The following is a 13,935-nucleotide window of genomic DNA, read 5'->3' on the forward strand; positions in this document are numbered from 1 at the left end:
TACTCTCTTATTTCTGCTGCTGACTTATTAAATGTTGTCTCCTTGCTATTTGCTTTCCCTTTTCATCATCAGTCAGTCCCAAAAAACGTCCTTTAATACACAAGATGCAAAACCTGACTGTTTTAGGGAAGTGAAATATTGTGATGCTTTTCTTAATTTGTATAATTTTATTTTTAACATTTCTTAGTGCAAAATGAGCTGCTGTATGCAGAGGTAGCTTAAAAAAGGAATGTTTTTATGAAATTGACAATTTTATAATATCTAGCCCTTAAAGTAATTTCAATTATCCTTGCAGCTACCTGTTTTCAAATTCTAGCATGATTTTAATACTTATTCTTATTATACCTGAAGTAGATAATTTCTATCTCACATACTTTAAAAGTGTGAACTGCAAGCCAAGAAATAATTTTAATTTTGATAGCACTTGGGATTTTTTTATAGTTAAAAGTCAGTCTTAAAGACTGAGGTGAAAAACAGGTTTGAATTTGAAGTGAGAGATCAAGGACTAATATTTCAGTCTAAATCAAATACGTTCTCAACTATATATTCCTGGAAAATAAGCTTTCAAAAAGTTTATGCTCTAGCTTTTGTTCAGGCATAGTCACTTGATATACTTAGCAAAGACTGATAGCTCAGTTTTCAATTCTGAAAAAAGGACAGAAAATTCCTTTTAAAAGCTGAAAGCAATCAAAATAGGTCTAGTCAGATCTGAACTGATCAGATCAAAGGTATGTCCGGTCTAATATCTCACTCCAGGCAGGTTAAAAATAGGTAACATAAACACCTGGCTATGAATGGACAAGTAAATAGCAGTTCATCTCTGGCATGCTTTGGTAACATCCATCAATTTGTATTTTATGACCTTGCTCTCTGTTTTTGCAGTTGTCAATACAATATTTACCTGAGAGAGAGGACTGACTCCCTTAGCACTTTGACTCTTTGTTATGTAATTCCATAGGATACTTGATCATTTTTCAGTGGAAGCCATGTCTGTGCTTTTCAGCCAAAAAAATTGGTTTAGTTTTTCTCCAAGAAGATGTTACCCACTGAGGAGTTATTTATACCTAGTGACAAACGTAGACTTAAACTTTTAACTCACAAAGTTCACGGCACTTAATGAGACCTTAAAACCATCTCCTTCTTTGTTGTATTTTTCTGTTGGGCTTTTTGATGCTGTTTAGGTTGCTTTTGTTTACAGGGATGTGTGCTGTGGTAGTAGTGCCAGATGGGCTCGTGACTGTGATGTAAGTCGGAATGTATAAAGCCAGCATCTTGTTAATGAGAATTCACACTGAATTCAGTGGATGAAATGCAGGGGTTTGATTCTGAGAATTAATTACCATCATTGTCCTATTTGTCAGTTGCTATTTCATGTTCAAGTGCCTACTGGGTGATGCACTGTGACTTTTTAATATTACTGAACTTCATTAGAACTGCTGTTTGTTCTTTTTGTGTTTGGAAAAAGCAATTATTTTCATGGAAGTATCGAGCTCATGACGGTAATTATTAATACATAGAAGCATATGGAATTAAATTTTGATGAGTCCCATGGAAGTGAAGGAGTAGCAGCTGTTTCACATAACTGCTAACAGTCATTAAATAAATGTGAATGATTTCTTTTGCATGAAAGATTGATAGGGACAACTGTTTTTTAAATCTTGGCTCTTCAGGTAGCAGCATGTATCATTATTTTTCCAAGTACTTAATTTTGCTTGTTGTTTTGTTTGGTTTTTTTCAGGATGGATTAGATGCTTTGGTATATGACTTGGATTTTCCTGCCTTAAGAAAAAACAAGAACATTGATAACTTCTTAAACAGGTGTAAGTATTTAATGTTTAATTCATTAAATAACAGCAGTCTGCAATATCTAAAAGAAAACACATGTACTAGCTCTTTGAAAGGCACCTAGGCATTTGGGGTGTATTGAGTTTTTGGGTACGAGTTGTTTTGGGTGCAAGAGTCTTAGTTATTCCCCACTGAGGAGTGACAGCTGCCTATGCAGATCTCATCCCCAGCAATTGAATGTCCAATCTGTTGTCCCTGTAAATGGCCTTGTCTGCAGTGGCACAAAGCCTTTTAAGAGAAAGGCCTTTTGTCTTTGTTAGGGCAACTCCCTGGGTTCCCATAACTTGTTTTCTAATTTCATGTACTAAGGTAGTCATAAGCAATTAACAGTAAAATGACATAGTGATGTATATGGTGCCATGAAAACATATTAAATATTTGTTCACTAACAGACTGGAGCATGTATTTTGTAAGCTTTGGGGTTTTTTTTAATATAAAAGATCTCTTTTCATGAAAGTCTTATACTGAATAGCTGATGGATTTACTTGTGTATGCAGCTGATGTGTCTGTGGAATTCTCTGCATTTGCTCTGTATTTTTCCACAACCAGATTTCATGCACATTATAGTCTATAATAACTTTTTAAAGTAATAAAGTTGATTTTAAAATAGAAATAATAGTTCCATAATTTTGATAATTAAAAAAACCAAACCACAAACAAAGAAAACCCCAAAAAGGCATTTATGAATCAAAACTTTTTCTGAGGGCTGCCAAACTGACAAATTCTGAAGATCGCTGCAGAAATGTTTGCTGATTGAAGACTTGCTTCTGCCTGTAGACTAAATGGGCAAAACTTGAAATTAAGCTAATACTATTAGTTTTTTACAGGTTTAAGCAATTCAGTTGAATTCTATAATAAATGTTTTTTTTGTGGTAAATATAGATATAAAATAATTTGACTAAAATAATTTTTGTCTTTGCTTTGAAATTTTTGTGGGGTGGTTTTTTTCTGTTTGCACAGTGTTTTCAAATGGTTTCTTGGGTGCAACTGTAATCTATGATAGTGAATTAGTGGTGTTTATTTTACATTAGTCTCTGTTTGTGTGAATATTTGAGTCCACTAGGTCTAGTTGATGGCTCACTTGCACGTAAGCTGGTTATTGAAAGCCTAAGTTCAAACGCTGTTTGACTTTTCATAGTTCAAACTGTATTGATACCATATGCTGAGTTATATGCCCATTTTGTATACTCAGTTATTTACTGAGAAGGTGTGGTGAAACTCTTGGAGAAAAGAGAAGTTGTATCAGGCAAAGGAAATACTCATTGCAACAGATAATTTGAATGTAGTTTTTATGAGTAGTGAAATCATTAGTGAGTCTCAAAAAGCTTCACTTCTGCATTTGGGCCTGAGTGAAAGAAAACTTTTACATTTACAACCTGATGATGAATATCTTTTTGGTCCAAATTATGTATTGTGTAAGATGTGACCTGAAGTAATCTGAAGGTGGAGAACAGAACACATTGGTTCCCTTCAAACTGCCTTTGAAACATTAACTTGCAGTGTTTTCTGAAATATGAAAGGAAGCTGTGGATGTGTGAGTAGTGGCCTCAGAGGGAAATCTAGCTAAATCTAGTTTGCCTTGAATTTCTATTAAAAAAAAATTAAAAAGACATTTTCATGTTTAATTTTATTAGAGGACTCTTTGAAATACATTTTTGTAGTATTAGCTGCCTGGTATGGAACATTTTGCAGAAATTTAAAATAAATTTCTAGACGGCAAATAAAATGGGAGTTTGCTTCCTTTATTTTATAGACTGCCCTATCTTATCCCCTGTTTACTTCTCCCTAATTTACATTGTGTATTTGTGGAGCCTGCCAAATCTGCCTCTACCAGCTGGGGTTGTGAGGATGACTTTTGCAAATGTAGAACCTTACGGTTACTTTACCATATAGAATTAAAAGAATAAAGAAATGGGTGTTAGAGGTATGTGAGAGCCCTGCTTTGCAGTGGTGACTCACTTCATTTCAAGGCAGCATCTGAGCCTGTAACCGAAGTTGAGGGCAAGTTGGAGAGGGTGATTTTTGCCATGGGAGCCACCCCAGCTGTTCATACAGCATAAACTCGACTCCACTGGTCCTGGGAGATAAGGAGCTGCCTGTTGAAGTATATTGCAGCCTGAGAAACCTTGTTTAACAGATCTTAGAATATGGAGGTTGAATTTCCAACACTGTTGTTACTGTAACATGATGTCTGAAGATAACTCAGTGTTAGTATGTATCTCAAGCATAAATGTCAATTTGCGGCTGATCACAAGCTTGGCTTACATGGTTTTAAAATCCTTAGCTTAGGTTGCTCTTCAGATGTATTTTCCTTAACTCTGCTCCGTTTATAGGCAAGGTTTGTGGTTGTGCTTATGATTTCATTCAGAAGAGGTGAACCTCCTGTGGTGAGATTACTAAGCAGGAAGTCAACAATAGCTAGAAAACTGCTGTCATGAAAATTGCTGCATTTTAGTTCTTTGCAGTCGTGCTCCTCCTTTTCTGTAAGCCAGTTGTCACCAGAGCAGATAAGGCAATGCATTATTTGTTGGAACTACTGGCTATTTGGATCCCTATGTGAAAGAATTTGTCAGAATTTAGAATTGTGCTATAATTTACCAGAATCAGCCTGTGTTATGCTGCATTGTACATGATTGCTTTACATTAAGATAGTAATGAGGATTTATTCAAACAGAACTATGTTTGTTCCTCTTGAGGTAATAAAATCTTATTGAATTTTTATTGTAGATAGGCTGCTTTTGTTTTAGATTGTGACCTGTGTAGGTAGAAGCCTAATGACAACTTTCTGTCAACTGCTTTGTCAGTTTTTAACAAACAAACTTAAAAAAAATATTTCTCCTCCTTTTTCTTCTCCTGCACTTCCTTCTCTCTAAACTTTGCTTTTAAGCCTAGAATATTATTTTTAAAAATAAAGTACCGTTGCATAATTTTTTTTATTAGGAGTATATCTGTTTTAGTAGAACATCCTGGCTTTTAGAAATACTGGAGCATGAAGCTTTTTTACGTAGTCTCATGCCAGTGTTGACCCACATGGATTAAAATAGACTGTTTTAATCTTTTACCAAATTTGGAATTAGAATATCTGCCCACTGGGAGTTTGTAAATTATTCTAGTTTATAGAATGACAGGTTTATATAAATAATTGCAATGATTCCCACTGCATGTTTTAAATTAAATTCTACTTTTTTGAGTATTAGGAATCATGGAAGTGCAGAAAAATGAAACTTTTTTAAAGAATTTTTTTGAAGTGTCTTGTAGTGTATTTTCTTATACACTTTCCCAGCTGTGTTGCATATTTATTCAGAAACAATCTTTTTATATTGATCAGCTTGCAAGAAGGATCACGCTGGCTATGAATTTTTTGCATAGTGATTTTTTTGGCGGGTAATTATTTTTAACGGATTCCTAAATTAAGATCTCCCATAATAGAATTGTACAGTAGAGTCATTGCATTAAGGTTGTATCAGGTTTTGCTAACTATGGTCATGAGAATAAGGTCATGCATTCTTGCAGAGAATTTTTCACTGGGAAGGTAGGTTCTTTGAGCAGCACTTCTTCTAAAAAACGATGAAAAATTGAAGTTAGATGGGTTTAATTGGGTTGACTATATGTGAAATGTGAATTTTGTTCTATGTAGATAAAGACACAGTAAATAAAATGAGAGATCTGCGCATGAAAGCTGAAGATTACGAAGTGGTGAAGGTGATCGGTAGAGGGGCATTTGGGGAGGTTCAGTTGGTAAGTTAAGTTTCTACTTGTACATTTGAACATATTCTGGAGTATTTCCTCATGCACCTGTTTCTCAGTGTAGTGTTCAGAAGATGAAGTCTTAAATATTAAAGCCTTTGGCTCAGTGAAATTTTATTCCTTTACATTTTATGGAAATGTTTTTGAAAATGTCCTATTTCAGTCCTGTCCGAATGTACGAGTACTAGTTTTTCATTGTAGTCCTTCTCTCTTAAAATGGAATGTGTATTCCTCATAATTTAGAAAATTAGCCTTTACCACTGTTTACATGGACACTTGAAGAAGTCTTAAGGGCTAGAAGGGTTTCTGCCAGTTCAGGGACTACACCAGATTTTTGTGGACATAGTTCTCACAGATGAGAGATGCGTGTTGTTTGTGATAGGTTAGCAGCCAGGCTTGTTAATCCTGCTTTATTTAATCAAGTGCTGGTGGGAGAAACTGGAAATACAGCAGCAAGTACACACATCTGCTAATGGACTATGGAAAATGTTTGTAGTTTTAACTTTATGGTGTTTAACAACACTAACTGCCAGTATTTGTCCTTTTAAAGGCACATACATGCAAATTACGTGACTCCTGTGCCTATGGACTTCTGTATTGAAAAGTTCTAGCAAGTATTTTGAAAGTAGTGCGTTGTCAGATGTAATTATTTTGTGGATGTATGGTATATAATTCTTTATAGTAATGTGAAGAGTCTTAGAAAACATGTTAAATGGTAAAGCAGGAGAAGTAATGTTTTCAGTGATGTCCTTTATGCGTTAATATGGCAAACTGATATGTTCCATATGTCACATTTGTCTTGATAGGTAAGGCATAAATCCTCAAGGAGAGTGTATGCTATGAAACTTCTAAGCAAATTTGAGATGATAAAAAGATCTGATTCTGCGTTCTTCTGGGAAGAAAGGGATATTATGGCATTTGCTAATAGTCCCTGGGTTGTTCAGGTAAAGTGATACTACCTTTAAAATATTGATGTTATAGAATAGTTTGGTTGCAACATGGCATGACTTGAAATTACATGTTTCAAAGTCTTTTTTTGTTGTGTTTTTTTTGGTCTGCTAGGGAATACATGAGTAAGATAAGGAATGCTATACAAAAGAGCAGGTATCACACTTGTTTCAAACTGTATTTTGTTACATTTACAAGATAAACTATTTTGTGTATATATCTGTATATCTGACTATTAAAACTCTTTGCCAGATATATATTGGTGCCTCTGTTCTGTAGTAGTTATTTGAATCATCCAGCATACCCGAAAGACGTACTTAAGACAGAGCTTCTGTATATTCTAATTTCTGTGTGTATCTCTGCAAATTATGCCCACTCTGGTTATTTTTTCCCCAGTTCGGTGTTTTCACTGACAGTTTTTGGGAAGGCGCTGCTGCCTTTGAAGTTTTAAAGGAGCATGCCTGAACTAATCATCAAGCATTGTGTGTGCACATGTCAGCTTTTTAATTTAAACTGTTCTTACCCTTAAGCATATAAATTCTTCTGTTAGGTTAGAATCACACAAACTCATTCAAGATTTACCCAAGTCAAATGGGTAACTGCTTTACTATCTGTCTGGGTGTGATTGTTCAGAATAAAACTTAATAATTTCATACAATTTTAAGTAAAGAAAAATCTGCTTGCACTACTAATGTTGAACAGAGGGACAACAACTTCAAGGGAAATATTTTTATTGTTTAAAGTTTAGGCTCATTTTCTATATAATAAATAAATGTTGACAATAGAAAAATAAACATTTAGTGATAATACAAGTAGAATCAGGCAAATGTTTGCAACAGAGTAGTTTTATCTTTGCATATGGGCCAACTAACATCCCAGTGAGAAAAACACTCTGTCTAAATGTAATGAGCGTTCTTTGAAGTTATCTCAAAATTAATTGCACCAAACTCACAAATCTTAATTTGTAACCAGCATTCTACTTCTTCCAAGGTAATATCAAGGGATGAAGGATCTGGCTAAAATTTGCTCTAGAGGCTAACTTATTTTTAGGATATTTGCTGAATGATGCAGAGTTGCTACAGTTATTGTAACAATTCTCTTACTTTGGAAGACAGAAATTTGCACAGAAATGCCTTTGATTTGCCACCAAGCAAAATATTAAAGATAACTGGAACGTTAAGTGGCTTATTTTTTGTTTTTGCTTTTTTGCAGTTATTTTATGCATTCCAAGATGACCGTTACCTTTACATGGTGATGGAATACATGCCTGGCGGGGACCTTGTGAATTTAATGAGTAACTATGATGTTCCAGAGAAATGGGCAAGATTTTATACTGCTGAAGTTGTACTTGCATTAGATGCAATTCATTCAATGGGTTTTATACACAGGTGAGAAAGAAGAAGATGTTACATAGGGTTGTCTATTTCCTTATGCTGCCAGAATTACTTCAGTTTAGGCAGTTTTAAAATTCAAGATATTACTTCTTTATTGTTATTCCATAATTATTCCATCTTACAAAATGAAAAGTTGTTGCCATCAGAAACTGTAAGTCTGAGGTGATGTAGTCAAAGTGAAGGTTTTCAGTAGGCTGATGTACCTCAGTTTGGGGAGCAATAAAATTGTCCCACTTTACCAAGAGATAACAAGAACAAAAATGGTATGTGCATGTTGGCCCCAAAATGGTTCTTTCCCTTTGATTAGAAAAATCTTTTTAGGGAATTTGATCACAGTAGTATCCACTGTTATGAATTAATTCTCTGCTAGGCATTTGAAGCCTCAGTGACCCATTAAACAAGAATCTGTGAACAATGTGAGGAAAATCTCCCAGCCATATGTTTTCTTGTGAGGGGAAGATGGAAAATTGAGATGCAGAGCAAAAGGACTTGGATTTGTTTCATATTAGGTATTTGCCCTAAAGTGAAATGTAATCGCTTCTAGGATAGGTTGAGAACTTGTCTGTTTGATATTTAAACTTGTATCTCTTTCTAGCTTTTAATTATATTAACTAGGAGCAGAAAAATATTTTTTTCAACAGAAAATACAGGACATTTGAGTAGTTTGTAGTATAGATATAGTATTTACATTTTCAGTTTGTAATTTGGTCACAAGATCAGTGTTAACCCATAAGCTTTTGCAAAAATTGCAAACACAAAGCAAAATAAACTACTAATCCATTGCTTGAGTAGGATCTAGAGCATCATTAATTATGTAGCTATGCTGCATCTAATGGGTAAATTATCTGGCTGAATGAACCATTTGTATGTGTATATTGCAAGCTTTAGAGAGCAGGCAGTAGAAGTTGCCGGCAGTAATGAGAGGTGGGGGTTTTTTGTGAAAATTTAGATTATTTTGATACCAGGAGGTTTTTTGGAATTTGTTTTCCTCTGTAGTTAATCTGTTCAGCTCTGATGGATGAAAAGGAATTTGTGAAATTATGGGCCTGCTGCTTAATGGGTGGGGGACCAAGTGACAAAGGACATGGGAATGGTTGAGGCTGCCTTCATTGATAAGGTCTGCTTTCAAGCCTCTCAAGTCCTGTGCCCGGTGGCAGAGCTTGGGAGGGCAAAACATTGCTCTGGCAGGGGAAGATCAAGCTGAGTCCCAGTTGTGCAAACTGGGTATGCCCATGTCCAGGGCACGCGGTGGAACACGCCGGGGGTGATGAGGGAGCTGCCAAGGAGCCTTATGATACTGCTCTCTGTCACCTTGGAAGGTGTGTGGGAATTAGGAGATTCCTGGTGTCTGGAAGGAAACAAATAGCACACCTGCCATGCCCCAAGAAGGGCTGGGAGGAGAGAGTCGGAGGAGCTGAAGGCTAGCCCAGCCTAAGGGCAGCTGGCTTCAATTGTCAGGAGGCCATTTCCAAGCATGTGGATAGGAAGATGATTGTGAACAGCCTGCATGGATTTATGAAGGGTAGTGCATGCCTTCCCAAACCAATTACCTTCTGTGTTGAGATGATGCGCTTCACTGGCAAGGCAGAGCGTGTCTGTCTTGACTTTAGCAAGTTGGTAGATGCTTCCAGGTTAGAAAGGTACACTGTGAACAGGTAGAACTGTCTAGATACTCTTTGAGTAGATTGTGCTGTCCAGCAACAGTCAGCTACCAGTGGTTCCCCAGAGGTTTGATACCAGGATCAGCACTGTCTCTGTTCACAACACTTTACCAGTTACTTTATGAAAACTGCTAATGTGAAAGTACTTGATGGAGGGTGGTAGAAGTTAATATTCCTCTTGAATCACGGGAAAATATTTGTTCACAATAGTAGAAGTTTGAAAATGACATCCAGTTGTTCCCTTGAAATAGAAGTGGTACAGAAAAGGAGCTATGCTTTCAGTGCCTGTTTGACATAACCAGTGAGTGTTTTTTAGGAGCTTGAGGTTCAAGATTAGTGTCCAGATCTATTAAATTTGGTAATTTAAAGCTATATCCTCACATGTGTCCTGCTTTTTAAAAATGTTGTAGTTCAGCAGTCTGTGTTGGTTGCGATACTTAAGAGAAAGCAGAAGAGAATTGAGGCAATAGTGGTGCTTTAATGTTGCTGTTTTTTCCCTGCAGTGTTGCATCTAAAAAGCAGTTGACTTCCATTGTTTTCATAAGTTAAATCGATTAAATGGAATTTTTGCATTTTAAAATACATATTTTTCTTCTTTCAGAGATGTGAAGCCTGATAATATGCTGCTAGATAAAGCTGGTCATTTAAAATTAGCAGATTTTGGTACTTGTATGAAGATGAACAAGGTAAACATACGTTTGTAATTATATGTTTCTGTTTGTGAAAGGAAAACATACTTAGAACTGAAAAGAAAAGATACTGGAAAGTTTTAAGGTCGATGAGAAGAGTGTAAAGTTCTCCGCTGTTCCTTTACTGTTCTTCATGGCCTAGTGAAAGGAACTAGGTGATCTTTAAGGTCTCTTCCAACCCAAATCATTCTATGATTCTGTGATGCATGCATCTTAGTCAGTGACAATGTAAAGTGCAGAAATGGTACAAGTACTGTTTTCTAGAGAAACTCTCTGAAGTCAGGCCTTTGATTGTCTCTAGATGCTCAGGGTTATTTCTTTAACTCTTTTGGTATGAAAAGTTAGTGCAAAGATATGAGATGATTTTTACATAATGTGCCAGAAATTAAAGAATCAAAGCTGGCATGCCAGTTGCTGAAAACTAGTTGTACTTATTAGCCATTGCTGACATAGCTTGAGGACGAATCTGAAGGAAACAGGTATCATAGAATTATTTACTTTTTAAAAATGTATTCTGAGGTCATTAAATGTTTTGCAACAGTATTCATGTACTGTGTAGCACTGTTGTTCCCTAAACAAAACCGACTGGTTTGTGTCAGCCTGTGCATATATTTGAGGAAAACACATTGTGGAAATCTGAAATACATGGTACTTACTAGAGTTGGTGTAGTATGTGCAATATGTTCTCATCATATTCCAGGAGATTTAAATAAATTACTGTACTTAGCTGCTTAATAAAAGGCAGCAATGAAAACCAAGTGCAGGTTATGTGTAAAAATCGTAGTAGTCTTGAGCCTAGTCTTGGTTCCTTTAGTCTTTTGAAAGAGAAAGGTTACTATCTAGAAGAAAAACTGCTCAGCATAGGAGCTTAATTTAGGATTTGCTGCATATGCAGCGCTAGATTAATATTTATTTTGTTTGCTTAGTTATGTGTTTTTGATCCATTTTGATTCATTTCTAGGAATGGCATAGGATTATTTCAGAAGTGCCTGAATGGCAGTGGAAAAGGGTGTGGGGTTATACCTTCAGCATTCTGGATGACATCTTCAGTGTGACTGATCTCAGTTCTGCCAGCCCTTTCCCAGGAGTGTGAGGAACATCAAATGTTCTTCTCACCTGTTTTGAAGTCTCTCTACATAGATTTTCAAAGCCTTATCTACCTTTAGTTTTCCTAGCATTCAGTATATTGGGTCAGAGTCAAAAACTTGCAGTTCGGCTGTTCCTGTTATCAAAATCCCTTATGTTGACACATTTATGCTAACAGAGGAGCTTTCACTGTTTACAGTACATCCTGTCAGCAAATGACACATTTATACTGGCATGAGTGGCTGTGTGGTGTGTGCAGGGCCTTGATGCAGTCCTGATTTCTTCTTGGATACTGACTGAGGGTTTTAAAATTACTTCCATTGTGTTTGACAGATCTAGTGCTTTGTTCTGGCTTTAGCAGCTTAGACTTCAGACATTTTGAAAAGAATGTTTGTTGACAAAATTTGATGTGGATCTGTTGATGTTGCTTAGGTTGCATAAGCTCATAGAACTTACTGGCAATTTTGGATCTTATATTTGGGCCTGGCTGTTTTCCTTTCCTTTGTAGGAAGGAATGGTACGATGTGACACGGCTGTGGGAACACCAGACTACATCTCTCCTGAAGTATTGAAGTCCCAGGGAGGGGATGGTTACTATGGGAGGGAATGTGACTGGTGGTCAGTTGGAGTCTTCTTGTATGAGATGCTTGTAGGTGAGTAGTAGGATCATCAGAATTAACTGCACTGCTTAACTAGACTGCCATGTTAAAACCACTCTTTTTTTTTTTAACATTATTTCTCTTCTGGCATGACCTGTGGTGTACAGTTCCTGGCATTTACAGAACATATTTTGGAAAAATTCTAGCAGGGTTCTCACATTTTTGTGCTTGCCTCTTGTTCACTTGGTTGCATACATTGTTGTATATGTAATTCTAATACTGCAAATCAGTACAATACAATAATTTTGATCTGCTTTTGAATGTTTGTGGTTTTGCTTTTTCAGGCGATACACCTTTTTATGCAGATTCTTTGGTTGGAACCTACAGTAAGATTATGAACCATAAGAACTCGCTTACTTTCCCTGATGACAGTGACATTTCTAAAGAGGCAAAAAACCTCATTTGTGCCTTTTTAACTGATAGGTAAGGTTTGTATTTTATTCATAATGTAAATAAGCCTTCATTAAGAGCATTTCTTGTCATGCTGAAAAAAAAAGTGTTTGTTTTGTATGCATTTTTAAACTGCTCAGAAGTGCAATTCTTAGGGCCTGGGCACGAGTGCCATGTAACAACTTGGCAATTGCCTGAGCTGTCCACGATGGTGGAAACAGAAGCAGCAGAGCTTCTTATAGACAAAAGTTAAAAAATCAGGCTGTGTTCTGAAATGTAGCTGCTGTGCTCATTTAGAGATCTTATGAAAACTTTTGAGTCATGTCTGCATTTTACTGTAGCTTGTGAGGTATTTTATTGTCTTTGTTGTTAGATTTTGCTTTAAAATGAGTCTTTCCTTTCAGAATAGTTTATGGAATCTCACGTCTTTAACCAAAACACTCTTTAACAGGGAAGTGAGGCTAGGACGAAATGGTGTAGAAGAAATTAAACGGCACCTTTTCTTCAAAAATGATCAGTGGGCTTGGGAAACACTTAGAGACAGTAAGTATAGTGCTTTTCTCAGAAATGTTGGTCTGGCTTACCTATGTATCATGTTAGCAAGAGTACTGGTGTATTTTGTTTAAAGGAGTTTAAAGTTTCATTTACTCTGTACCAAGCAAAATTTTATTAGTGACTTGAGTAATATACTGATTATTATATACTATTTTGCATTTCTTCTAGCTGTAGCACCGGTTGTGCCTGACTTAAGTAGTGACATTGACACTAGTAATTTCGATGATCTGGAAGAAGACAAAGGAGAGGAAGAAACATTTCCCATACCGAAAGCATTTGTGGGCAACCAGCTTCCTTTTGTAGGATTTACGTACTACAGCAACCGTCGGTGCGTATGCAGAAAGCAAATTAATGATGTGTTCTTTGTTGGCACTGTTTCTGACTCTTACCAGCCAATATTTAGGTTTAAGTCTATTCAGATAATCAATTAATTAATACTTACTACTCATTCAGAATACTAAAAATTACACTCTTTAATACTTCAACTATGATAATCAGTACTGCTAGGCATCATTACCTTAAAATATCACATTGTGTTGGTGAGTGTCCTATTCTGCGTCGAGAAGAGTTTACAGTGATGCTGTAGAAGCTAAGCAAGAAAAATCCATTGTTGCCACTACCAGGCAGAGCTGCCTGCAGAGCATGGAATTGTGTGTAGAGTCATGAATCAGGGTCTGAAAGTCCTTTTGCTTTACTGCATATTGCTGTCCCTGAGCTGAAATTTCCGTACTTTACATCAGTGTTTTAGTGTGTGGTAAGTTAAGTCTTGGCTTACTAGAAATATTTCCTACTTACCTGCTTTCTGCTTCATAATTTTTCTTTTTTTTAAGTACACATCCACCAACAGAGTGACATTGTGATGCTTTACGGCTTTCACTATTGCTTAAAAGATTTCTAAATTACATCAGTTAAAGCTGTATTAATTCATGCTTCCAGCAGTCATTATTGCTGTAGGCCCTAT

General features: G+C 36.2%; 1 protein-coding gene across 3 annotated transcripts in view; it reads left to right on the plus strand.

Annotated features, from left to right (window-relative positions):
• Window positions 1–13,935, plus strand: part of ROCK1 (Rho associated coiled-coil containing protein kinase 1) — an 83,868-nt gene that overhangs the window by 30,403 nt on the left and 39,530 nt on the right. For 2 of the 3 annotated variants that reach the window (XR_009207709.1, XM_040058484.1), the window contains exons 2-10: window positions 1,739–1,820; window positions 5,483–5,583; window positions 6,399–6,536; window positions 7,753–7,928; window positions 10,197–10,281; window positions 11,879–12,023; window positions 12,314–12,452; window positions 12,871–12,962; window positions 13,143–13,302. Coding sequence is in view for 2 of the 3 variants with exons in the window: in XM_040058484.1 (XP_039914418.1) it covers window positions 1,739–1,820; window positions 5,483–5,583; window positions 6,399–6,536; window positions 7,753–7,928; window positions 10,197–10,281; window positions 11,879–12,023; window positions 12,314–12,452; window positions 12,871–12,962; window positions 13,143–13,302 (1,118 nt within the window). In the remaining variant the exon portion in view is untranslated. Of the gene's footprint in view, window positions 1–1,738; window positions 1,821–5,482; window positions 5,584–6,398; window positions 6,537–7,752; window positions 7,929–10,196; window positions 10,282–11,878; window positions 12,024–12,313; window positions 12,453–12,870; window positions 12,963–13,142; window positions 13,303–13,935 lie in introns of those variants that run through there. The other variant, XM_040058503.1, reaches the window with a different exon arrangement.

Source organism: Hirundo rustica, chromosome 1 (genome assembly GCF_015227805.2).
Source record: "Hirundo rustica isolate bHirRus1 chromosome 1, bHirRus1.pri.v3, whole genome shotgun sequence".
NCBI classification, from domain to species: Eukaryota; Metazoa; Chordata; class Aves; order Passeriformes; family Hirundinidae; genus Hirundo; species Hirundo rustica.